This window comes from Xenopus laevis, chromosome 3L (genome assembly GCF_017654675.1).
Source record: "Xenopus laevis strain J_2021 chromosome 3L, Xenopus_laevis_v10.1, whole genome shotgun sequence".
In the NCBI taxonomy this organism is placed as follows: domain Eukaryota; kingdom Metazoa; phylum Chordata; class Amphibia; order Anura; family Pipidae; genus Xenopus; species Xenopus laevis.
The window spans coordinates 151,574,337-151,602,066 of NC_054375.1; the positions used below are offsets into that span (position 1 = coordinate 151,574,337).

General features: G+C 40.6%; 1 protein-coding gene across 1 annotated transcript; it reads left to right on the plus strand.

Annotated features, from left to right (window-relative positions):
- Positions 1-14,296: 14,296 nt before the first annotated feature.
- LOC121401287 (mucin-3B-like) lies at positions 14,297-26,441 on the plus strand. The gene is made up of 15 exons (XM_041585640.1): positions 14,297-14,325; positions 14,394-14,644; positions 15,653-15,826; positions 16,055-16,150; positions 16,889-17,002; positions 18,503-18,586; positions 19,945-20,063; positions 20,222-20,280; positions 20,590-20,717; positions 21,312-21,371; positions 22,681-22,849; positions 23,348-23,515; positions 25,425-25,519; positions 26,036-26,088; positions 26,232-26,441. The coding sequence occupies exons 1-15, from the start codon at positions 14,297-14,299 to the stop codon at positions 26,232-26,234; spliced, it is 1,602 nt and encodes a 533-aa protein (XP_041441574.1). The 3' UTR covers positions 26,235-26,441.
- The last annotated feature ends 1,289 nt before the right edge of the window (positions 26,442-27,730 follow it).

The following is a 27,730-nucleotide window of genomic DNA, read 5'->3' on the forward strand; positions in this document are numbered from 1 at the left end:
TCAAAAACTTCGGAGGTTGGAGGCCTATTGGATATACCAATTAAAAAGCACGGAGAATCATGGGGGCCTCAACTGAGATTGGGAGTGATCTTGATTTTGTAATTAGTGCATTTCTTATTATAATTATATATACGGGTATAGGATCCCTTATCCGGAAACCTGATATCCAGAAAGCTCCGAATTACGGAATGGCTGTTTCCCATAGACTCCATTTTATCCAAATAATCCAAATTTTTCAAAATGATTTCCTTTTTCTGTGTAATAATAAAACAGTAGCCTGTACTTGATCCCAACTTAGATATAATTAATCCTTATTGGAAGCAAAACCAGCCTATAGGGTCTTATTTAATGTTTAAATGAATTTCTAGTAGACATAAGGCATGAAGACCCAAATTACGGAAAGATCTGTTATCCGGAAAACCCCAGGTCCCGAGCATTCTGGATAACAGGTCCTATACCTGTATATGTTCATCTATGTACTACTGTATAGGACATAGTGATTTGATCTAATTGGTTTAATTTTGTGAATGGATATAGTACTTGGTTGAGAATTTTTTATATTTGTTTATTTATCCCCTATATTCAATGTCAATTGGTCATTGATATAATAGTGCGGGTTAGTTAGGTACCTTTTAAATAAATGATGAAATATTGTTTTTCTCGGTTTTAGATTACGGGGTTAGATTTTTTTTAGTACCTTCTATCAGTGCACGTAAACAATAAATTAATATTTGTACTTATTTATACATTATTTGTGACAGTTTCACTCTTTTCTGACCTATAGATTAGCTCAAACCTGGATAATAGTGGCATAAGGTAGACACCAGGGGGCAAATTCACTAAGATGCGAAGCGCCGAACGCTAGCGTTAATTCGCTAGCGTTTGGCATTTTCGCTACTGCGCAAATTCACTAACGAACGCTGGCGTAGTTTCGCTAGTGTTACTTCGCAACCTTACGCCAGGCGAATCTTCGCTAGCGACGAAACTACGCAAATTCACTAACTTGCGCAGTGTACTGAACGCTACCTTTTACGCTAGACTTCCTTCGCCACCTCAGACCTGGCGAAGCGCTATAGAGTAGATAGGGATTGTTTAAAAAAAAGTAAATTTTTTTTCTAAGTTCCAAAAAAACGCTGGTGTGTTTTCTACATGATGGGTGATAGGCTGAAAAAGATCGAAAATTTTTTGGGGCTCCCCTTCCTCCCCCCCTACATTTCCTGACTCATGGCAACTTACCTAGACAGTGGGCACATGTGTAGGGCAAAATAAAATTTTTATTTGCAGATTTGAAGGTTTTCTAGGCATTTGTAGTGCAGATACGTATTCCTCCATTGAAATTTGAATTTTGCGCCGTATGCAAATTAGCCTTCGCTAGCGTAACTTCGCTTTATATAGCGAATCAACGCTAGCGCAACTTCGCAACCTTACGCTACCCCTGTGCGCAACTTCGGATTTTAGTGAATTTGCGGAGCCCTGGCGAAACTACGCCTGGCGAAGTGCGGCGAAGTTACGCCTGGCGCAACTTCGCATCTTAGTGAATTTGCCCCCAGGTATTAACAATATGGGAATTTAATGGGTTAAATGTTTTTAATAGGTGGGGCTAATGAGATTTTATAAATGGTGATGGGGGTGTGGATTCCCTATGCTTCTGAGGAAGTGGCGAGACGCCATGAAACGCGTCAAGTGTGGGGGAGAAGTTACATCCATGTAATGTATTGCCGGTTTTAATGGATATTCAATAAATACCGTTTTAACTCCTCCGACCACCGTGTGCTCCGTACCATTGCCTATATTGTGATCTAGAGGTGCCCTTACACCTATATTGTTGTCAATTTCGTCTGATTCCGGGGACGTAATTAACGTTGCAGCACAGGTGTTGTCTGGGGACGGGTGCGGGTGAATACTCGCGTGTTATTCTATTACACCTCTAGATCACAGGCTGCTCCTCCCTAAATCAGTTTTGTGTATTTAAACTGCAGCAAATATAGAGCTAACACCCTAACTGCCCCCCTGGCAGGGTATTTCTTTTATACTCACAATCAAAGGGAATTCATTGCAATCTCTGGGGATCTGTGTATCAAAGAAGGATCAGATCGAGTCAGTCTTGGGTATAATCTGGCGCCAGTCGCAGGAGGATCTAAGGACAATAAATACACAAGGAATTAAGCAACAAATCATCGGCAATAACAAAAAACATATACATATATAAACATTGCGTGTGCTGAGTCCCTGCATTCTGAGACATTGCATATGACCTAAAAGGACCAGTAGCACTAAAACCCAAATAGGCACTATAACATCTCAATCTACATATAATTACATTTTATAATGGGAATGTGGACATTTTGAACGTGTTCTGTAAATGGTTCTGTGATGCCTCCGTGTCTAGAGGCAATAGTGTTTCACAATCATATGGTGCCCATAGGCAGACACAGACTGACAGTTGGTTTGGCCTCTTGATTGATCCATATATGATCTGGGTTTGTTCTTGTACAGGTTGGGTGGGTGGAATATTACTGCTCTCAGCACTGGTCCCAGTATGATCCCATCATTGGCCATGGGTCGCAGCCTTGAGATCATCCACCACTTGGTTGGTCAGATCCGGCAAAGATTCTCTGCTTAGGAAACTGGGATCTTGGTGTTTATGTCGGGGTTTAGTTACTGATGCTCTGTCCTACTATAAAACCCCTTTAGAAGCCTTCCAACAAGTCCCATCTCAGTAAAGTCTGATGAAGTCTTGAACATTTACAGAAAAAAAATTATTTCATAGTAACCTGTACATATTAATTTAGTTTCCTTATAATAGGACACTAGAAAGTCGGCTCATTTATCAACACTGGACAAATTTGCCCGTGGGCAGTAACCTATGGCTACCAATCAGATTGCTGCATTCATTGTCCTACTTGCAGCTGGTTTCAAAAAGCTAATCACTGATTGGTTGTTACAGGTAACTGCCCACGGGCAAATTTGCCCAGTGTTGATAAATGAGCTCCAGTTGGTTTAAACTGCCCTGAATGAGGTTTGGATCTCACGGAACCTCTCTTTAAAGTGTGCCCCTTCGTTTGATGCTGAATGAGCCCTCGGCATACAGCATGAGCCGTTTAATTATGAGCCGTATAATTGTTGTATTATCCAGGGACATTGCACAGGAGAGATGATATTTGTGCTGATGAAGCTGGTGTGTCTACTGCCTCCAGGGACAACTTGCTTGTGAAATAAGTAAATGATGATTTCTCCATTATTTGTATATATATGAACTGTATAATGAGTGATATGAGCTGAGCTATCATTTTCTTAAAGGAAAGGTACATTTAGCTGCAGAGTCCATGGGCCAATAATATTGTACCTCCGTGTGCTACATATGTACTGGATTACTTACACACACAGCCTGGTATAGACATTGCCATCATCTCTGCTCCATAGACAGGAAAATAATTAGAAGGAGCATGTTGGGGGGATTTGGGGAAGGATAGTGGCCTTGGTTACGAGAGGGAATTAATGGTTTTGGTGACATAATAGGGGGTAATTTCCAACAGGAACATGCATAAAACTGGAGCAGTCTGCCTTGGTGTTGGAATGAATTGCGGGGGGTCTCCACGCTCCGTTTTGGAACACAGAGACCTACGGCTGTCCCCATAAGCTTGGCTGCCTACATTCAGTAGTGATGTATTCACGCGGGGCTGATGGGGGGAGTCACATAGACACCACCATCCCCAATCTTGCATGTTTTTCAGACTCGCAAGTTAGGGAGCAGCAGCCGAAGTGGAGCTACAATGGGGTTCCATCTCCTGTCCTGTCCTTACTAAGAACAGGTCTCATTTGAGTCCACCATTGGTGGACATGTGTTTTTTTAATCTGGTGCATACGCTGGATGAACCAGTGGCGTAATTAGATATTACTGGGCCATAGAGCAAATTGTTTTTCAGGCCCCCAAAATGTTTAGCAGTTGACCTGTTTTACCAATTTTTTTAACTGTATATGAATTAGGTGCTCATGGGGCCCCTATACCTCCCGGGGCCCCCTGCAGCCTCAGGGTCTGCTTCCTCTATAGTTAAACCCCTGATGAGCACTAAAGCTGCTCTTTTGTGCCCCAGTGCTCTTCCACTTCTGTCCAGGGTCTTTGTAACTGACCCCTAATGCCAGAGGCATCACCCGCCTGCCATTGTTGCCAACATCCAGAGCCCACTGGGGCTGCTGCTTCAGGGACCCCCACCCCAGCTCCAACCCCCCTCCCATCCTACCGACTCATTCCAACCGTGTTTGTTGCTAAATACAATCCCTTGTTGAATGGTGCTCACCTCTCACTAACACTGGTCTTACCCACTGCTCATTATATGTATGGCCTGTTCTCTAGTTACCCATTCCATGCCCATCATCTGTCCACAAATATATTATTACCCTTGTTGTTGTGCCTTTTACCTTACCCATGTTCTGTCCTTCTTCCATCCTAATTCTTCCATCCTAAATCCACTGCCATTCTCTTATACATCACCAGGCCTCTACCTCCACTTTACTTTTGAAAGAATGTTCTTCTTGGGAATCACGATACATCGGAGGCTTATGGTGGCAAGTTTTACCCATGGCACGTCTCCGACTCTTGGTAAATGAGGCTCAATGTCTTTTTTTAACCAAACATATATTATATAACTATTTCATTTTTGACTAAGGGATGCCCTGACCTCCAAATGCCCTACAACCAGAGAGCTACTCGCTAGTCAGGCTCACTCCCAGATTATCCATTAACCATTAACATCGTAATGGTAACACGGTGGCGCCTTCTTGCTGCCTTTATTGCCCCCTGTCTCTTCTTTTGCTATTCAGTCAGCTTCACCCTGAGGAGGCAGTAAAATCTCTGCAAGTGTAAATAAGAGGAGACACAGATATGGACAAGGCAGTAAACTTCATCAGGCCGGGCTGTTGCTGTGACTCTTTTAATTGAATGTTTCCAGTAATTCAGGAACTAAAGACAACATGTTTATGTCCATGGCTGTCAAGGGAACCTACAATGGGTGTGTTGGCCATATAGTGTCGACGTTACATTGTTTCAGGTGTTTTTTGGTTGTTCAGGAGACTAATTCAGGTGACTTTGAGGGTAATATAATAATATAATTATAATACACATCTTGTAACCAATAGTAACATAGTAAGTTAGGTTGAAAAAAGACACACGTCCATCAAATTCAAACTTAAGTCTGTACATAACCTGCCTAACTGCCAGTTGATCCAGAGGAAGGCAAAAAAAAACATCTGAAGTCTCTCCAATTTGCCTCAGAGGCGAAAAATTTCCTTCCTGACTCCAAAATGGCAATGGGACCAGTCCCTGGATCAACTTGTACTATGAGCTTCTCCCATATCCCTGTATTCCCTCACTTGCTAAACACCATCCAACCCCTTCTTATACCTATCTAATGTATCAGCCTGTACCACTGATTCAGGGAGACAATTCCACATCTTCACAGCTCTCACTGTAACAAACCCCTTCCCAATATTTAGCTGGAACCTCTTTTCTTCTAATCGGAATGGGTGAACTTGTGTCAGCTGGAAAGACCTACTGGTAAATAAATCATTAGAGAGATTATTATATGATCCCCTTATATATTTATACATAGTTATCATATCACCCCTTAAAGGAGAAGGAAAGCTGCGGAGGCATTTTATTTCCAATAGATTAGCTGCAATAGTGCAAGCTAGAATGTTATATTTATTCTGTAGAATGTTTTACCATACGCTCTAGAAGCTGTTTGTTTAGGATAGAAGCTGCAGTATTAGCTTGGTGTGACATCACGTCCTGCCTGAGTCTCTCCCTGCTCACTCATAGATATGGGCTCTGATTACAACAGAGAAGGGAGGGGAGGAGTGAGGGGTGAAAGGAAGGGGAAAGAGGAGCAAACTGAGCATGCTCAAGCCCTAGCCCTGGAGGTTTAAGCTGAAAACAGGAAGTCTGATACAGAAGCCCATGAGTACACAATAGAAGGAAAGAAATGTGGTGTTTCTTTTGACAGAGGACTTTGAGGGTTTACTGGTGTATTTATATAGACCTTTCTGATAAAGATTACTTAATTATAGCCTTTCCTTCTCCTTTAAGCATCCCTTCTCCAGCATGAACAACCCCAACTTGGCCAGTCTTTCCTCATAGCTAAGATTGTAAACGTTAGTCTCTTAAAGAAACCACGACTGTTTCAGACAAAGAATATTCTATCAGAGAAGATTTATTACACACATGTGTGGGCCAGCAATGTAAAAAGGACTGCTGACATAGTTAAACTAATTTCACAAAGTTCCAAATTAACATAGAAGAGCCCTACACCTCCTTCATGTTGGTGGTAATTCTAGGGTTCTCTCTGCACTGCATGTTGTGTCATTAGGTGTTTAAAAACATAGATAAATCCGACTTTGCACACTGGGCTTACAGTCATGAAGGATCCCTTTCATCTTGGGGAAGTACCACCCTTCAGATAATTTAAGCCAATGTGGTCCTTGCAAGTGCAATCCAGACTTTGCCAAGGGGTTGTCTGACTTTTTTAGTTCAAGCCCCCCTTGAAAGTCCCACCTTAGTTCATACCAAGGTTACAGCTGTCGGAAAACTTTGGTGTAGCAGTCATTTAACCACAGTTCCAAAAATAAGGCAGCAAATACATAACCCCACCTTTTGCCTCAAGTGACCTTCAGGATGGGCTTTCAGGTGAATTTAGAAGCTCAAATAGGCGTTCTCCCAAATATTACCCTAAGTGACATTCAGGCTGAGCCCCCAAACTCACTGTTCTTTTGTAAGCATCCCGGGTCGGCAGCATCACAGTTCGGGTATCTGCTTTTTGCTTTATTTATGGCTTGGTTCATGGCTAATAAAGTCTTCCTAGCCTGGGCTGATGGAGCTGGAAATGCAATTTTGAATGGTTTATATTGTTTGCTCCCCGATCCCCATGAAGAAGAAAATGAGTAAGGTGCCACCCTGATTCTATCATTTGAGTTACAAAGTAGGTTTAAGGGGTCTGTCAAATGTTCAGGACAGGCAGTGAGAAACAAGGCAGGTCAGGAACTGATGGATCAAGGCAAATTAGGAGTTTAGGAGCACCCAGGAACTTTAGCAAGAAAGACCAATATTCGGGCATTGAACCCAAATCTCTGGCATCCTTTTATTTTGAATTTTCAAACCAAAAAAATAGCCATGAGTGCTGCCATTTTGGATCTGAAGCAGAGTGTTCCACAACAGAGCGCTCCTGACACTCTAAAGATCAAATGTAACATTAAAAATCAACACCCCCAACCCAAAGCTCAGAATTAAAAGAAATATTGCCAACACATACTGAAGGGTTAGTTTGCCATCCCTTGTGTGTATCACAAGTTACAAAGACGGATTATAAACTCTGTAAAAGGGAGACAGCAATTAAACTTGAGCAATAATCATGAAGAAAACAAGCCAATGAATCCTCAATAAAGCATCAATATAATGCCTGAGTGCAATAAGTCTTAGAGGTAACATGTTTAGTATCGATTTCCCAGAATTTAGTTGAAATGAGAGGTTTAGTGAGGGTGACAAATATATGCTCTTTTTATTCTCATGCCAGGTTTCTTGTAGGTTGCTTAGGCGTTGGTGCTGAAGGGGTCAACCACCTTCCCTTGAACAATCAAGTGTGTTTGAGGTGATCAAGGTTACACTATACCAGGGGTCCTCAACCTTGGGCCACATTCAGATGTAAAAAGAGAGTAAAGAGAAATGTTCCTGCGTGGTTCAAAATAAGGGCTGTTATTGGCCATTTGGTAGCCACTATGTGGACTGGCCGCTACAGGAGACTCTGTTTGGCAGTACACCTGTTTTGTATGGAACCAAAACTTGTCTTCAAGACAGGAATTCAAAAATAAGCTCCTATTTTGAGGCCACTGGGAGCAACTCCAAGGGGTTGGTAAGCAACATGTAGTTCACGAGCCACTGGTTGGGGATCACTGTACTTTATAATATCACTATATTATAGTGTAGTGATTGCCAACTGTGCCATTGGCTTGGAAGCCCACTCTGAAGATGGTTTACAGTGAGATTTGGGGACCTATTTACCTCCTAGATACTCCCAGAAGTGGTCTTCTGGGAGTATCTAGGAGGTAAATAGGTCCCCAAATCTCACTGTAAACCATCTTCAGACTGGGCTGAAGGTCTGAGGTGAGATTTGGGTGGGATGTTTATTTGCTGCCCTGGGTATTGTTGGAACTAAGTTTTATATATATACACAGTCATATGAAAAGGTTTGGGAACCCCTCTCAGCCTGCATAATAATTGACTCCACTTTCAACAAAAAAGACAACAGTGGTATGTCTTTCATTTCCCAGGAACAACTGAGTACTGGGGTGTTTTCTGAACAAAGATTTTTAGTGAAGCAGTATTCATTTGTATGGAATTAAATCAAATGTGAAAAACTAGCTCTGCAAAAATTTGGGTACCCTTGTAATTTTGCTCATTTGAATGCATGTAACTGCTCAATACTGATGACTGGCGAAACCAAATTGGTTGGATAAGCTCGTTAAGCCTTGGACTTCATAGGCAGGTGTGTCTAATCATCAGAAAAGGTATTTAAGGTGACCAATTGCAAGTTGTGCTTCTGTTTGACTCTCCTCTGAAGAGTGACAGCATGGGATCCTCAAAGGAACTCTTTAAAGATCTGAAAACAAAGATTGTTCAGTATCATGGTTTAGGGGAAGGCTACAAAAAACTATCTCAGAGGTTTAAACTGTCAGTTCCAGCTGTAAGGAATGTAATCAGGAAATGGAAGGCCACAGGCACAGTTGCTGTAAAACTCAGGTCTGGCAGGCCAAGGAGCGGCATATGCGGACGATTGTGAGAATGGTTACAGACAACCCAAAGATCACCTCCAAAGACCTGCAAGAACATCTTGCTGCAGATGGTGTATCTGTATATCGTTCTACAATTCAGCTCAATTTGCACAAAGAACATGTGTATGGCAGGGGGATGAGAAAGAAGCACTTTCTGCACTCACACAAACACAAACAGAGTCACGTGTTGTATGCAAAAGCTCATTTAGACGACACTGATGAGACAAAAATTGAGTTATTTGGTCATAACAAAAAAACGCTTTGCATGGCGGAAGAAGAACACCGCATTCCAAGAAAAACACCTGCTACCTACTGTCACATTTGGTGGAGGTTCCATCATGCTGTGGGGCTGTGTGACTAGTTCAGGGACTACTGGGGCCCTTGTTCAAGTCGAGGGTCGGATGAATTAAACCCAATATCAGGATATCAAGGATAATGTTCAAACATCAGTCACAAAGTTGAAGTTACGCTGCAGGGGTTGGATATTCCAACAAGACAATGACCCTAAACACACTTGGAAATCTACAAAGACATTCACAGTCCCCCGACTTAAATACCATGGAAAATCTATGGGATGATTTGACGCAGGCTATTCATGCTCAACAGCCATCAAATATAACTGAACTGGAGAGATTTTGTATGGACGAATGGTCAAAAATACCATCAAAGGCTATAGGAGGCGTCTAGAGGCTGTTACATTTGCAAAAGGAGCTCAACTCAGTATTGATGTAATATCTCTGTTGGGGTGCCCTAATTTATGCACCTGTCTAATTTTGTTATGACGCATATTGCATATTTTCTCTTAATCCAATAAACTTTATATTACTGCTGAAATACTACTGTTTCCATAAGGCATGTTACATATTAAAAGGAAGTTGCTTTTTTGTAAGCTCAGCCAATGACAATGTCCCAATTCTGTGAGGCACCATACTGTGGCACCTTCAGCTTCTTTGTTAAAATCTTGCCTTCCATCATCATCACACAGTGCTTTATGATAATATTAGAGCCACCATATGAGCGGCCATATTACTCATAATAAGTTGCAGAATAAAACAATAACATCAGAGTACCCTGTGCACAGGAGCTTACAATCTACAGGAAAGAGGCAGAGGTGCGTATTATTCTTATATGCAAGTTTGCTGCTGCAGGCCTCTTTCTGGCTGGCACTCAGCTTTTACCACTATGTGCAGGGTTGATTGGAACAGCAAACAAGAAACGGATCCGCACACATGCTATGATCAGCAGTTGGGGGGACACCCCTCTTTATTATATCACCTCGTGATCAACGTTTCGGGGGGATAAACCTCCCTTCCTGATGAAGGGAGGTTTATCCCCCCGAAACGTTGATCACGAGGTGATATAATAAAGAGGGGTGTCCCCCCAACTGCTGATCATAGCGTGTGTGCGGATCCGTTTCTTGTTTGCTGTTGCTAAGGGACCTGGCCGGGGTCAACGGAGAAACCAGCACCACCAACGCAGTGAGAGGAAAGGCGAGTGTGCGGTAGGAACATATATTACAGGGTTGATTGGACCCATTTCTTCTGAACATTATACCAATGAAAACTACCCAAGTCTCTTGCCAACTGTGCCTCTTTCACATGAAAAATCACATCAATCAGATCATATCTTTTCAGTAACTATATTATTCTAATGACTTTGATTACAGTTACAATTTAAACACTATAAAACCATTACCTAAACCTCAGGTTTCGATTATAAACTGGGCGTTTAGTTAAACAAAATGCATTTTATTACAGTGAAATGTGTGTATTATATTTTGTGCTCACAAAATAAAATTTCAACGATTAAATACACTTCAGGGTCGCAAAATGTTTTTTTTCACCATAAAATTAATACGCAAACACGTTTTTAGTGACAAAATATATTTTGTCAGCACAAAATAAACACTGTGAATTCAAAAATAATGTTGTAGTCATAAAATAAAACTTAGCAGCAAAAAAAATGAATTCTGTGAATACAAAACTACTTTTATCATCATAAAATATTTTTTTCGGCACAAAATAAAAATTGAAAGCAAAAATAATTTTTTTTAGTAGTCAAAAAAAATTTGAATCCCAAAATAAAAACTCTCTCTGAATACAAATAATATTTTTTAATAATCAAAAAATGAATTTTAGCAGCACCAAAAAAAATTATCAACACAAAATAAATTCCCTAAATATAAAAATATTTTGTAATCACAAAAAATATTTTGTAATCACAAAAAATATTTTGTAATCACAAAAAATATTTTGTAATCACAAAAAATATTTTGTAATCACAAAAAATATTTTGTAATCAAAAAATATTTTGTAATCACAATAAATATTTTGTAATCACAAAAAACATTTTGTTGTTACACACTCCCAAAATGTTTTTTTCAGCATTAACTGAATCTACCACAAAGATTAGGGCAGGTAACTGGTCACCCCCCTCTTGTGCAAGATTTACAAAAAAGGTAAGAATTGCGCCATGCGAAAAAAGTTATTTGTGCTTTGCACCTAGGCTGTCAAATTTTGCACAAAACCATTGCCCCTTGAGGACACTTTTAACACTCTGTCGGCCTTTTTAATACAGAACAGATATTTTGTGTGACACTCGATAGGGAGTATTTCCAGTGGCCATTACACGCAGCCAATTCACCTACTAAAGTTTTTTTTTAATTGTAAATGGAAACTCACACATGGTTTTGGCACAGGGAATATGTGCCAAAGTGCACGTAGGTAGAACCCAGAGTGGAATTGACTGTAGATAGCCTGGGGGTTTCCATATGCATAGTGAAAAGTCATCATATCTTATATATATATATATATATATATGCTCTCCAGTAAGAAATTTCCTATTCTGCATTTAATGTTGCCCTTCTCTCTTTTATAGCCCTCATGTTCCTCTGTATGTTCCACTATGAAATTTTGTTTGGAAGGAGGACTCCTATCCTGCAAGTGTGTATTTTTTTTGTCTTGGACCATAAAAAAAGCATTTCTTGTTTAAACCCACCTTTACTGCCAAGGGATCCACGTAAACCTGCTCAATGGCAGCTCCTCCCTCGCTGTGATGCTTAAATGAAGCTAGCAGTGGCAGAATCTGGCCAGACTTCCATTGAGAATCAGAGGTTTACGAGGGGAAAGACAAAGTCTAAAAGGAGGAGTGAGTGGGGGAGTTCCCGGTATATAGAGATATTTAATTAACAAGAGATCATAGGAAAGGACAGTGTGATTGGTTCATGAGCAGTGACAACATCGAGTGCAACTGAGAACACAAGGAGCAGGTAGAACATTTGGTACAGCTGAAAGCACAAGAGAAGAGCAGAACATTGGAGGTGTGAGCAGGTGTTAACATATACCTGAAGGATGGGGTTTCTTCAATGCACCGTAACACTGATGCTCATCTCTGGGTCCCTGGCAGGTGAGTGACATCATCACTGGTGTAATATCCCCTGCAATCACTGTAGTCACAGTTTTATCATATTCCAATTTTCAGGAAAAGAACAGTTATAGAGGCATCCAGAAGAGCTTGGTTGTATGCTTATATGCTATGTGTATTTCATTCTTCTGAAGTGCCTACTGTGATATTGCTGGCAGTTGGCATATGGTCTTTGATGGGGTGGTTTTTATCATGTGATGTTATATGGGGTGACAGTTGGCTCTGCTTTACTAAGACTGGTAAGAAGTTGTGGGGGTGTCCTGTAAATTTTCTGTATGTTTAGTGCAAATTATAGAGCTCTGGTGTCTTTCATTGCCCTGTCCTTCACAAAAACCTTAAATTGACCCAATATAGAAGCCAGCTACACACTACTTGTCCAATTAGGGAATACACCACTGACTGCTAATTTGTAAGCAATGATTCATGATTCAATCATAGTACCACCAACACCTAGAAAGTAAATGTTTCTGTGGATGAAGCCTAGGCAAAAACTTGGTAGACCACATCCACTGAGACCTTCACTGTCCATATCTTCTGTTAGAACCTGGTTGTGTCATTCCCTGGTCTTATGGTTGCTAATTTATATGTATTTGGGTATGTGGGGGAATTCTTAAACCTTGAATAGGCCAAACCTATGGAGCAAATCACAAGGCAGGGCTGCTCACTGTCTTGAGACATCTCCTTTGGCTTAGATATTAAGACAACCAAACTATACCCGATTTGACCTTATTTGTTATTAAAAAAGCTTGGTTTAATTGGTTCAGGTAAAAACTCGATAAAACTGAGCAAAAACCTGAATCGTACAACTTTTTTTCCTGAATCGCTTGATTTTTTTTAATTTTTGCTCGAAAAGGTTGAATTTTCGGGTTAATTTCAGAGCAGACCATATATGTTTACCTGCCATTGACTTATACACAAACTCGGCAGGTCTGAGATGGCGGATTTTTGGATTTGGGCTTTTTGCTGGACCAGGCTTTAATAAATATAGAAAAATTCAAGTTTTAAAAAAAACCCCAAAAATTTGAGTTTTGCCCCAAAAAGCCAGACGGAGTTTAGAAAATAACTCCCTAAGTAATTCTGGTGGCACGTTGCTGTAATTGCCATCATATCTAACTAATTTGCATTAGCAGAAAGCCTAAAACTTACATACCACAAGTGATGGGGGAATTTGCGCCGTTTCGCTTCGCCGAAAAATGCGCGAAATTCGCGAAACGGCGAAAATGTTTTTGACTTTTTTTTGGACGCCGGCGAATTTTTGCCACAAATTTTCGCGGGCGTTTTGCGAATTTATTCGCTGGCGGTGAATCGCATAAATTCGCCCATCACTACATACCACACATAAAAATCCCAATTGCTTCAAAAAACATATCTAGATTCTGCTCAGCCCACGTATGACTTCAAAATAGCTGCCTGTTCTATTAAAGAATAAGAATAGTGATCATGCAAGGGGATCAGTTGAATTGTTGTATTTGGAATTCAGCCTTATCTCTGTTGTCAGCTGATTAAGGTTTGTAGGAAAATCCTATACAGGTTCCCACTTGACACCAGATTTCATAAAAAACGTCATCAATATACAGCTCTTGACAACTATAACTATATTTTTATTTATCCCATTCAAGTTTGAGCTTGTCACCAGCTATCTTAAAAAAACGTCATCAATATACCATCTCTAGGCTGTAGAACTCTATGTACATTTAAACATACCCACACATAATGGCTTATGACATGGAGATACAATGATAACTAAATGTTATTGTCACTACAGAATCGACACCTTGGCACAGCTACACAACAGAACAGGAAGACATGATAGAGTGTGTGTTAATACAAGAGGTTCCAGACTTTGATACAACAACCGACTGTAATATATCAACACAGGAACCCACCCCAACCAGCAAGAATACCATCTGGACTTCAACTCTGACAACAACAGACACTTTCACAACAAATGCAACAGATAGCATAATAACGACAACAGCCACAACTGTTTTTCCTACCTTAGACACCCATACAACACTGGAAGAGTCCAACACAAATGCTACTAGCACAACAGATGAGACAGCAACAGTCTCTAGTCCATCAGTAATATCAAACACAACCCTTGAGACAGATACAAAGCAAACAACTGCAGACACCAACACAACATCAAGAGAAACTACCAAGAGCCCATCATCGGGGGGAGTTAACATCACTGACTTCACAACAGGACCAACAACAACAGACAGTTCTTCATCAACTGACAGTACAACGAGAGAAGACAACACTCACACAACCTCTTCTATTCCTGCCGATAAAACAACTGAAGCCAGAACCAGAGACAAGACAACAGCAAATGGAAACAATGTCACAACTGCCGGAGTAACAACTACAGATAAGCCTGCAACTGAACCTACAACTGAAGGTAAGAAATGCAAAACGCTGTTTTATACTATAAAGTCATTGTAATAATAAAAGTTCAGATTGAGGTATTATAAATACCATGCAGCACCCCTCCCAAGGAACAGTACCTCAGTGTTTTAACTTGACTTAAAAGAGGCAGATCTGCTCATTTGGTGAGGTTGGTTGGCCACCTACACAAAGTTGGTGGACAGAATTGAGTATTTTCAATTGTTTTCCCCCCAGGCCAATGATTAGGGGCCCACGCAGACATGCCAGAAGACTACTTCAGCCAATGCAGATGTCTTGCTGATCCCCAACTTTGCTAGCTATCATTTTAGCCTTACACACAGGCCAGTAATTCGTCTTTAGTTGAGAGCCAACTTCTGACCGCACATAAATATACTAAGTCTGCTAGACTTACATAGTTGAGTATCCCACTGACCTGGGCCATTCCATGTCCATTAGAGATGAAATATACATTGACAATGGGCAGGGAAATTGTAAATAGATTAACGAACAGAGCTAACATTCAGCATCCCATACATGAGCAATTATATTACTTGCCATAAAGGGCAATAGAATGGCAGTTGGAATAACCCAACTGAGTTCATTCTCAATCAACCTTCTACATTTGGAGCCCAAGTAAGCTGTATGGCCTTTTTTCCCACACGGAGCAGCTTTTTTAAACACCCATGTCTGTATATATTATATAGTGCAGGGCACCCCAACCGCTGGGCACGTCCAAATTTTGTGCGCCTCACACAGTTAACCCTCCCTGGGTCCTTGCAAAAAATTTGGGCTTTACACCGGTCCCTGGGGCAAAAAAGGAATAATATTATAATGTACTGAGGAGTTCCATGACCATATAAAAATACAAGGCTGAAGGTCACATCTCATATCCTCATAATTTGCAGCAGGGGGTACTTTATTATAATACACTAGTCATGTGCCAGAAATGACATCACTAAGCTCTGATTATAACCAATGACATCACTAAGCTCTGATTATAACCAATGACCAACAACAACAGACAGTTCTTCATCAACTGACAATACAACGAGCGAAGACAACACTCACACAACCTCTTCTATTCCTGCCGATAAAACAACTGAAGCCACAACCAGAGACAAGACAACAGCAAATGGAAACAACGTCACAACTGCCGGAGCAACAACTACAGATAAGCCTGCAACAACAACTGAAGGTAAGAAATGCAAAACGCTGTTTTATACTATAAAATCATTGTAATAATAAGAGTTCAGATTGAGGTATTATAAATACCATGCAGCACCCCTCCCAAGGAACAGTACCTCACCTCACTAAGCTCTGATTATAACCAATGACATCACTAAGCCCAATTAATAAGGATATAATTTATAGGATACTCATGGTTCTTGTGTATTATATGATTTAATCACTGACTTCACAACAGGGGCAACAACTACAGAAAGTTCTTTAATAACTGGAATTACAACTAGCGAAGACAACACTCGCACAAACTCTTCTGCACCTGCTGTGACTTCTGAAGGTAAGTAATGCCAAGTTGGACCATACATAACAGTACTTTGTCTGTTAGGCTTCCATAGTTGAACATCCTGATGACCTGGGCCATTCTGTGCCCATTTAAGTGTCAAAATATACATTGACAACAGGCAGAGAAATTATTAATAGGGTACATCTCATCAGACAGCTGTAATTACCCAACTCAGTTCATTCTCAATCGACCTTCTACAGGCCCAACTAAGCTGCACAGACTTTTTTCCCCACATGGAGCAGCTTTAAAGGGGACCCGTCACCCAAAAAAATTATTCAAAATCCTATTGTATCACATAAGTCAAACTATATGAACTTTAATTGTATCATCTCAGAATCTTGTTTGTGCACCAGAATGGAGGACCCAATGTCCATCCCCATGCCCTGGCTACACAATTAAACGGCAAAGAAAATGGGGGAATGTGAGGAGAGCAGTGACATGTAGGAAGTGCTGAATGGAAAGTGAAAGTAATTGTCTGCCCCGCCTCTATGCCTAGAGGAGGGGCAGACAATATTTGATTGACAACTGAGATTTTTAAATGAGCTTACAACAGCTATGAAAGCTTTAATAAAAAATATAAATTGGATTTCATGTTTAATTTGAAAAGGACTTTTATTATACAGCCTTTTGTGTCTGGGTGACAGGTCCACTTTAATGGACCTGTCTGTATCCAGTTTTTTTACCAATCATGTTTGTATATATTATATGATTATATCACTGACTTCACAACAGGGACAACAACTACAGACAGTACAACTAGAGACGACAACACTCGCACAACCTCTTCTACAACTGCCAATAAAATAACTGCAGGGACAACAGCTACAGTAGCTGTGACTTCTGAAGGTAAGTAATGCCAAAGTTGGACCATACATGACCATACTTTGTCTTTTAGGTTTCTATAGTGAACATCCTGATGACCTGGGCCATTCTGTGCCCATTAGAGGCGAAATTAATACACATTGACAACATGCAGGGAAATTATAAATAGGGTATGTCTCTTTAGACAGCATGTGACAGCTGGAAAAACCCAACTGAGTTCATTCTCAATTGACCTTCTACAGGCCAACCCAAGCTGCACAACTTTTTCTTCCCCATATGGAGCAGCTTTAATGGATCTGTCTGTATCCAACTTTTTTACCACTCATGTTTGTATGTATTATTGTTGCTGTAGGGTGTAGGAGGAACTCTCCGTGGGTACTGTACTCCATTTTTCCATGGCTGTAATTCTTGCACTCATGTCTCTAACAAATGGAGCTCCTCCTTGACTTCTGTGAAAAGCATTCCCATAACCTCCTTTGTATCATGGCGGCATAACTTGGTGGAGTAGAATCTTCTCCAGAACCTTGTCAGAGCCTACAGGCACTAAGTAATGAATTATAACACACAGATATCTGTTATTCTTATAGAAGAAGAGAACAGGGCAATAATGACTAACAGTGGATTTCACAAATTATCAACCTCACATTTTATCTACTTACCCACTCAGAATAGCCGAAACTCCCTGCAGCTATGATCTGATCCCTTTCCATCTTCCGAATTCTAACCCATGGACTTGCTATGCTGAGATCCTTGGGTGATGGGAACTGGACCTGCTCTTGGCATTGTTTGGCATGCACGTGGTCATCATACTCATCTTGGCTGCCAGACACAAGACACTTACTTACTACAAAATTATTTGCTGGAGAAGATCTCCATTTATGGTGGTCCCAAAAAGGGGTTATAATGTCATCAATGAATGAGTGTTTATAGTATATTCAAAATAGTAAGAACCAGTAGTCCATCCAAAGTGTCCATGCATAATTGTAGTATGGCAGTTCCTCATATGGAGGAGCCAATACAGGTAGGGGACCTGTAATCCAGAATACTTGGGACCTGGAGTTTTCCAGATAATTTATCTTTCTGTAATTTGGATCTGTCTGCTAGAAAAACATGTAAACATTAAAAAAAACCAATAGGCTGGTTTTGCCTCCAATAAAGATTAATTATATCTTAGTTGGGATGAAGTACAAGCTACTGTTTTATTATTACAGAGAGAAAATAAATCATTTTTAAAAAGTTCAAATATTTGGATAAAATGGAGTCTATGGGGGACAGTCATTCCGTAATTTGAAGCTTTCTGGATAATGGGTGTCCGGATAACAGATCCCATACCTGTATTATATTTTGCAATGTTTATGTTAAAGCCAACCCTACTGACTCTCCAGCCGTCACCCTTTATATGAGTAGTCCTTGATTCTATTTTACATGTGTACCCTTGAACACTTATAGGACAATTTGTGGCCCCCTGTACATGTATAGAATAATCCCAATAGTAACAATGACTTTTGGGTTTATTTGCCACAGGACTGTGTGTTGGAGAGGAGTGTCTCTGCCCTGTGAATCTGTATGGACAAAAGTGCCAGTTTATTCAGAATGAAATCAAAACAGGTATGTAGAGAAAAGAAAGAAGAACATGAGCGTACACAAGTGCATACAGTTTACTAACCTACTCATTCAACCTACCCTCTGACATTGGGCTTTCTATTTTAACTGGCCAATTGGTTAATCTCTTAATCAAAAATAAAGGTTCTTCAGAATGTAAATACATAAAACACTGGTCAACTTTGGCCCTTGGGGCAACAGTTGGATCATAATGGATCCATGGGGAGAAGAACATGGAAGAAGAAGACCATCATTTAAGAAGTGTTGCTACACTAATATGGACACAGTTGTGCATGTTGATGCAATTCATTAAGTTGTTTGTGTCCAAACACACTCCTGCACTTTCACGTGGTTGCCAAGGAGTCCGTCCTCTGCCTTTTCTGATGAATAGTGCACAACTGCTCCTACTCATGATGGGAACCCTGCTCATACCAGGGGTTAGTTATCTCTGCAAACTTTATAAAAATGCAGCAATTTTCTTCTTAATTTCAGAGTCATTGTAGTTAGCGCATACAATTGAGTCCAAGTGCACTAGAGCCTGGTTGGTGTTACTTCTCACATTCACTATCACATTCATGAGTGTGATTGATTCCTTCGGAACAACTGTTCAGCAGCAAATAACTCAGGCTGCTGTGGCAACCCATAAACTGCTGTCTGGGTTGGAGGTGGTGGTATCTCCAGGTTTGGGCAACATTGATAGGCACACCTGCACAACGAATGTTGAATGTAACTTTTCACGTAACTGACTGTGGGGGTAATTAGCAGCCCACAACTTCACTTGTGGTTGTAAATTACCCCAACAGACACTCTGGACCTGGTGGTAGCTCCAGGTTTCCCACAGAAGGTTGCAGATGATGGCACTTTCCACAGAACACTGCACAAATGACTTCTCATATTGAGCATGCAGATATGGTCCTTGACTGGCTGCATTTTCTAGCCTACTGGATAGATATCAGGCCAATTTTCAGGCAAGTGGTCCTTACATGGGCCAAGAAGATGCATTATATATCAGCCCATGTATGGCCAACTTAAGGTCAATGTCATAGAAGGCCGTTTCTTCATCTTTCTCTGGATAAACAACTGATCCATTCATTCCTTGTGTCAAGTGCACATACCCTGAGAAAGCTCCAGTGTGGACATTTGAAAGCATGCATTTTTGCACCAAATTCCACTCCATGTGGACACAGGCCACTTGAATCAACTGTTTCTCACAGAGACACAGGTTTGTGTGACATTAACCTTAGGCTTTAAACTGACCCAACATTCCAATTTTGTTTGAGTGGGATCCAGTGGCCCAGAAGGGAGTATGGTGCCCTTGAACACATTGTTCCATCTTTACCCAATTTTGTCTTTTTTTTTTGCAGAGAAGGTTATCATTAAATTGGGGGTCAGCGTCCGTGTGACGAACCACGAGTTCGATCTAGAACTGAGCAACAATTTATCAGAGGCCTATCGATCATTTGAGAAGAGCTTCAATCAACAGGTAAGTTTGAGTGAATGACATTGAAGCCTTTGGGGATGGGGCTTATTATATCATATACCCCGAAAAGGTTTTTTGATGATCAATCTTTCTACATTTGGTACGGCAAGAGTCATATGGAAATAATATCTATTAACCATGAATTCATCATTGTTCCGCAGATGGAAGACTTGTACCGGAACATTTCAAACTACAAAGGAATAAGGATCAGCTCCATCAAGTGAGAACTTCTCCTGTTCCTCTATAGAAACTTCTCCTTCTTCTGGGTTTCCTTTCTTGGTTCTGATCCATTGGGCAGTAAGGGCATTGGGACAGGGTGGGATTCAGGGCTTTTTGTTTCTCAAGTGATTTCCAGATCAGAGGGCATGTGGGGAAGAAATCACGGTTGGTGGCCACATGGGTGCAATGTGGATCCAGATATGGTTTGAAGGTGCGAATTGCCCTTTAAATACAAAATTCAGCTGCTGTTACTGTTTGTCCATTGCTGAGCCATTGTGCAACATATAGTGACCCTGGTTATCTTATTTAGGAATGGGAGTGTCATAGTGGAACACAACATCCTCGTAGAAGTCAATTTCGTAACCAGGACGCAGGAATACGAGGACGCCTGTACATTTATCCGCGCCACTTTAAGTGCAACAACCTGCACGGAAAACAGTATGTGCAAACATTGCCATTCTATATAAAATACACTTGATTTTGGGGTTTATGAAGTGTTTTTAAGGGCTTGTTCACCTTTAAATTAGCTTTTAGTGTGATGTAGCGAGGGGTATTCCAAGACAATTTGCAGTTGGTTTTCATTTTTATTCTTAGTGATTTTTAAGTTATTTAGCTTTTTATTCAGCAGCTCTCCAGTTTGCAATTCCAGCCATCTGGTTGCTATGGTCCAAATGACCCTAGCAACCATGCACTGATTTGAATAGAGACTGGAATATGAATAGGAGAGGCCTGAATAGAAAGATGAGTAATAAAAAGTAGCCATAACAATACATTTGTAGCCTTACAGAGCATTTGTTTTTTAGATGGGGTCAGTGACCCCCCCCCATTAGAAAGCTGGAAAGAGTCAGGAGAAGAAGAAGGCAAATAATTCAAAAAGTATAAAAATGAAGGACAATTGCAAAGTTGCTTAGAATTGGCCATTCTATAACATACTAAAAGTTAATATAAAGGTGAATCTCCCCTCTCTCAGGAATTCAATTGCAAGCTCACTGGCCAGCAATAAAACTTATGCAGGTGTATTTGTCTTTCCAGATGGCATGTGCTTTAGTGCCAAAGACACCGATGTATGTCGGCAAGGGATCAATGTACCAGGTAATTATTTATTATAAACTAATTCTACCCCTAGTGGTTTATCCCCCTTACCTGTAGGGGAAGTGACTGTACAATGCCCCCTGGTGCCACTCTGCTGAATAGCAGCCCATGCACAACCTGTGCCATCTGTAACTTCACCTGCTCTGCCCACTGAATCCTGAAGGGCAGAGCTATTTCCAGCTTGGGGAGATGGGAGTTAATTCACACTGTGCAAGTTACTGATTTAAAAGCAACGTGTTTAGGATTATAAAAAATCCTCCGCCAGCAGCAGCAGCTTCATCCATATGGCTGTAATTTAACTACCAAGCAGGTGCAGGGTGCCCTGTATTGGGGACATCAAAGAATTCCTGCGGGGTGAGAAAACTCCCTCTGTGCCAACTCCGACAGGTGGAGAGGTCAGTTTTCCTACCAGCAGTTTGTATCTTTTTTCCTTCCCGAACTGCTACATAATCAGCTACAATGTATCCAAAATCAAACTGCTAATTGGTTGCTATGGGTTACTGGACCTGAAACAAACAAGGGAAAGTTGTGCTCACCACTAATTTTTAAAACCATTAGGCGGGGGTGCAATGAGGGTGTGACCACAAAATACATATAGTCAACTACAAGAGTCCTCTGCACTCAACCCATTATCAATATATTTAAGACAGAGACATTTTGTGCTACTGCTACTGAAAAATGACTTACCCTTTAAACAAAACAGGGATTGTTTGTCCATATATTGCAATATATTTAAGCTGAACAACTACGTCAAAGTCATCCCATATCTGGCCAGTCCTATGCTTAATTTTCATCTGATTCATTAAGAATTCAATTGCTTAATTATACATTTTACACAGGGACCTAGTTTTACCTGCAACTTACTAGCTGCTTTCAAAGTAAAACTCCCAAACTTGGCTGCCCTTTAATTAGACACCAGTGGGATCAGCACAACTTTCCCTTGTTTGTTATAGTTATACAGGAGCAGTGACCAGCTCCATGTTGTAGCTCCCTCCCTTCCCAACTATAGTCAGGTGATCCCACTGGTGTTCAACTTTATGATCATAACTTTGTAACTAAAAACCCCTGTTTTGTAAACATATGCATTTATATTGAATTACTTATGAGACAGGGGCCCAGGGAAGTGCATTGTAAGTAGCACTTCCCTTATACTTGAATATATTTTGTATTAGCCTTAAGAGTGCTTCCACCACCCCCCCTAGAGAATTGAGAAACAACCACTCGGTCTATTGACTCTATTTTCTATAGATAGCGGCGCCACCTTGTGCTCATTGTGTTTAATGCAACTTGATCTTTGTGTGTTTTACAGGGCTCTGCTCAGAGGTCGGCTCCATCCCCAAAGAAATGCAACAATATTTCTATGGCCTAGAAAGAGGCAAGGCCTTGCTGTGTGTGACCCCCTGTAGCACATTGAGCCCCCAGCCTGTGCAATGCATCATGGGACAGTGCTTAGTCAGTGAGAGTGGCCCCAGCTGCTAGTAAGTCTCATACACCCCCTCTCATTCTCATTCTCAGCTTGTGCCGTTCTCTCCTTCTGCACCTCAAACTCTCCCTTCCTGTCCCCCAACTCCCTCTCTCCTCATCTATCTATTATTCACTCACTCACTCCCACTCACTCCTATTCACTCACTCCTATTCACTCACCCCCACTCCCTCACTTCCACTCACTCACTCACTCCCATTCACTCATTACCATTCCCTCACTCACTTCAATTTCTTCAGTCACTCCCATTCACTCACTCACTCCTATTCACTCACTTACTCCCATTCCCACTCTCACTCACTCACTCCCATTCACTGACTCCCACTGTCTCACTCACTTCAATTCCTTCACTCACTCACATTTACTCGCTCCCATTCACTCACTCCCACTCATGAGTCACTCCCATTCCCTCACTCAGTCCCTCATTCACTCACATGCCCCGGCTGTCTCAGTTGCACTCCATGACTCTCCCATTCCTTCTCTCCCCCCCCAGCTGTGACACATCGGGTCGGTTCTGGTACACAGGGGATCGGTGCCAGACGGTTATCAATAAGGCGGGTGTTTATGGAGGAGTGGCGGTGGGACTGGCGGTGCTGCTCATAGTGATTGTGGCTTTGTCCATCTCCCTACACAAACAACACAAATCCATTCTCCTCTATAAGTGAGTATGAGCAGAGTGTGTATGGTGGGAGTGGGACTATAACACACATATATGTATTTATGCAGTGGGAGAAGATCTTGTGAGGTCAATATACTTTGTGGGGCTCCAGATATTGCAGCCTGTCCCCTGCATTGTCCTGTTCTTGGCCAGTACAAGCTCTTCTTCTGGGTCAACATGAAAACTGGGTGCCAGTCTTTAGTGCTAACATACATTATAGCTACACTGTGTGACCAAAAGTATGGGGCACCCCCCCCCCCCCAACATCTCATTCCCAACCCAAGTGGATTAATATGACATTGCCTCTCCCTTTGCTGCTAGAACAGTCCCTTCTCTTCTGGGAAGATTCCTATTAGATGTTAGAACATTGTTGGGGGCATTTGTTTCCATTCACATATCAGAGGTGGGGTAATAATGATGAGGCACGGTGCCCTCTTCCTGGTTGCTAGGGTCAGTGAGGAGCTCGGCAACCAGAAATCAGGGTGATGGTGAAGCTAGACTTTCCCTATTTTTCCTTTTACCATTCTGGTTGCCCTGGTAACTTATATGTGTTGTATGTGTTAGTGGAAGCTCAACATCACCCCCTAGTGTTCATGAATAGATAATTACTGTCTGATATTATTATACCTGACATTATTATACCTGATATTATTATACTTGACATTATTATACCTGATATTATTATACCTGACATTATTACACCTGACATTATTATACCTGATATTATTATACCTGACATTATTATACCTGATATTATTATACCTGACATTATTATACCTGACATTATTATACCTGATATTATTATACCTGACATTATTATACCTGATATTATTATACTTGACATTATTATACCTGATATTATTATACCTGACATTATTATACCTGACATTATTATACCTGATATTATTATACCTGACATTATTATACCTGACATTATTATACCTGATATTACCTGACTGATATTATTATACCTGACATTATTACACCTGACATTATTATACTGATATTATTATACCTGACATTATTATACCTGACATTATTATAGCTGACATTATTATACCTGATATTATTATACCTGACATTATTATACCTGACATTATTATACCTGATATTATTATACCTGACATTATTATACCTGACATTATTAAACCTGACATTATTATACCTGACATTATTATACCTGACATTATTATACCTGATATTATTATACCTGACATTATTATACCTGACATTATTATACCTGATATTATTATACCTGACATTATTATACCTGACATTATTATACCTGATATTATTATACCTGACATTATTATACCTGACATTATTATACCTGATATTATTATACCTGACATTATTATACCTGACATTATTATACCTGATATTATTATACCTGACATTATTATACCTGACATTATTATACCTGATATTATTATACCTGACATTATTATACCTGACATTATTATACCTGATATTATTATACCTGACATTATTATACCTGACATTATTATAGCTGACATTATTATACCTGATATTATTATACCTGACATTATTATACCTGACATTATTAAACCTGACATTATTATACCTGACATTATTATACCTGATATTATTATACCTGACATTATTAAACCTGACATTATTATACCTGACATTATTATACCTGATATTATTATACCTGATATGCAGCTGTTACACAGCAGGGAATGAATTTCATATGATTATCATGAAGTGATGCTGGGGATGAGGCCTGGCTCATATTGGGGGCTTCATAGTTCTGCTACCCCACATCCAGCCCAGTCAATATATCAGGCAACTTGGTGTGTCCCATCACATTCATACATAAATGTCATTGCCCCATTCTTCTCACCCCCTTTCCCCTGCCCCACCGTACCTAACCCTTTGTTTTCTGCAGGCGGAGAAGCTCCGGCAGCTACGACTTTGGTTGGGAGAAACACAGAAAGCAGAGTGCCCTGGGCAAGAACCCAGACTTCATGGACAGCATGTGGGGTAATAATGATGAGGCACTGTGCTCTCTCCCTGGTTGCTAGGGTCAGTGAGGACCTTGGCAACTCAGGGTGGTGATAGATTTTCCCTGTTCACATCACCGTTCTGTTAGTGTAGCCCAGACAAGTTATACGTGTACACGTGAGCCACTGTGTGTGTTAGTGGAAGCTCAACATCCCCCCCTAGTGTTCATGGATATATAGTTACTATCTGATGATATATTGACTATAGCCAATCTCTAGCTGTTACATGGCACAGAACGGTGTAACTATGGAGTAGCAGACCCTGAAGCTGCAGGGGGCCACATGAGCCCCTAATTCATATACAATTTCAATAAATATTGGTAAAACAGCTCAACCTCTAGACATTTTGGGGGGCTGAAAAATAATTAGTTGTGGGGCTCAGTAATATCTAGTTATGTCACTGAGTAAGTTCAATATACAGAGTAGGAATGTTCTGGGCACACAATCAGTTATAGACTCCTGAATATTAACCATTGCTTTCCTCTCCCCATCTCAGGTCCTGCAGGAACATTCCAGGCTAATAAAGGGACGAGTCATGTCAGATTAAAGGTGAGCGAGGGATCAGGAAGGAACGGCAGAGAGCACTGACACTTCTATAAATGACTTCGCTCGATTCTGAACTCATTGCCCATAGAAATGGTGGCTACATCCCTTTAATTCCTTCCTCTATTAACACCCATTTCTTTCCCCAGTAGACGCGGGTTGCCAGGAATTAAGGGGCCCCTTGTTCACAGGCGAGTGCAGCCTGGAAGAGAGTCCAACGTCCACTAAGTCTCCCAATCTATTGGTCTAATATCCTGGCATGAAAGATACTGGATATACTTGTACAGCACATTTCTTTCTTTCTGCTGAATTGTACTTAATACAGGGATCTACTTATGCTGTCATAGTTTTATGGGATCTCTTTGTACTGGCTATGAGCAAACTTAGGGACTGTTCCTGCTGAATTGTGCTTAGTACAGGGAATACCTATGCTGCCATAGTTTTATGGGATCTCTCTGTACAGACTATGAGCAAACTTAGGGGACTGTTCCTGCTGAATTGTGCTTAGTACAGGGAATACCTATGCTGCCATAGTTTTATGGGATCTCTCTGTACAGACTATGAGCAAACTTAGGGACTGTTCCTGCTGAATTGTGCTTAGTACAGGGAATACCTATGCTGCCATAGTTTTATGGGATCTCTCTGTACAGACTATGAGCAAACTTAGGGGCTGTTCCTGCTGAATTGTGCTTAGTACAGGGAATACCTATGCTGCCATAGTTTTATGGGATCTCTCTGTACAGACTATGAGCAAACTTAGGGGGCTGTTCCTGCTGAATTGTGCTTAGTACAGGGAATACCTATGCAGATCTCTCTGTACAGACTATAAATAAGCTTATGGGACTATGTAATTTTATTGTATCGCTCTATATCATTTCCAGAGACCAATTATGATTATTATATAACACATATTTATAAAGCACCAAAATATTCCAGAGCTCTGTACAATAATCCGGTACATACATTAGAACAGCATCAGCATTTATGGATCATTTCTTAAAGAGGTGGTTCACCTTCAGCTTTTAGTATGTTTATAGAATGGACAATTCTAAGCAACTTTTCAATTGCTCTTCATTTTTTATGTTTACAGTTTTTTTTAAATTATTTGCCTTATTACTCTTTCTAGCTTTCAAATGGGGGTCACTGACCCCGTCTTAAAAACAAATGCTCTGTAAGGCTACAAATGTATTGTTATTGCTACTTTTTATTACTCCTCTTTCTATTCAGTCCCTCTCCTATTCATATTCCAATCTCTTATTCAAATCAGTGCATGGTTGCTAGGGGAATTTGGACCCTAGCAACCAGACGGCTGAAATTACAAACTGGAGATCTGCTGAATAAAAAAACTAAATAACTCAAAAACCACAAATAGTAAAAAATGAAAACCAAATACAAATTTTTCAGAATATCACCCTCTACATTATACTAACAGTCAACTCAAAGGTGAACAACCCCTTTAACAGTTCAAGAATCGCAGGAAGGTCACACGCTAGAAATTCCATTTCGACCCCCAAATGGCCCCTGTGATTCCAGAGCAAGGACCTTCTAGCCTTAAAGGGGCCCTGTTGGGTAACAATGTTCTCCCCAACCAAAGGTGAGGGCTAATAGAGCCACATTCTGGTTGGGGATAACAGTAGTTTTTTTTGTT

What these genes read in the sequence shown, in the direction of transcription:
- LOC121401287 (XM_041585640.1), top strand. Translation starts at nt 14,297, where the DNA reads ATGAGACAGCAACAGTCTCTAGTCCATCA. An exon ending in AGAAGAGCTTCAATCAACAG is followed by an intron (nt 20,064 to 20,221) that starts GTAAGTTTGAGT and finishes ATTGTTCCGCAG; the next exon opens with ATGGAAGACTTGTACCGGAA. An exon ending in ATAAGGATCAGCTCCATCAA is followed by an intron (nt 20,281 to 20,589) that starts GTGAGAACTTCT and finishes TATCTTATTTAG; the next exon opens with GAATGGGAGTGTCATAGTGG.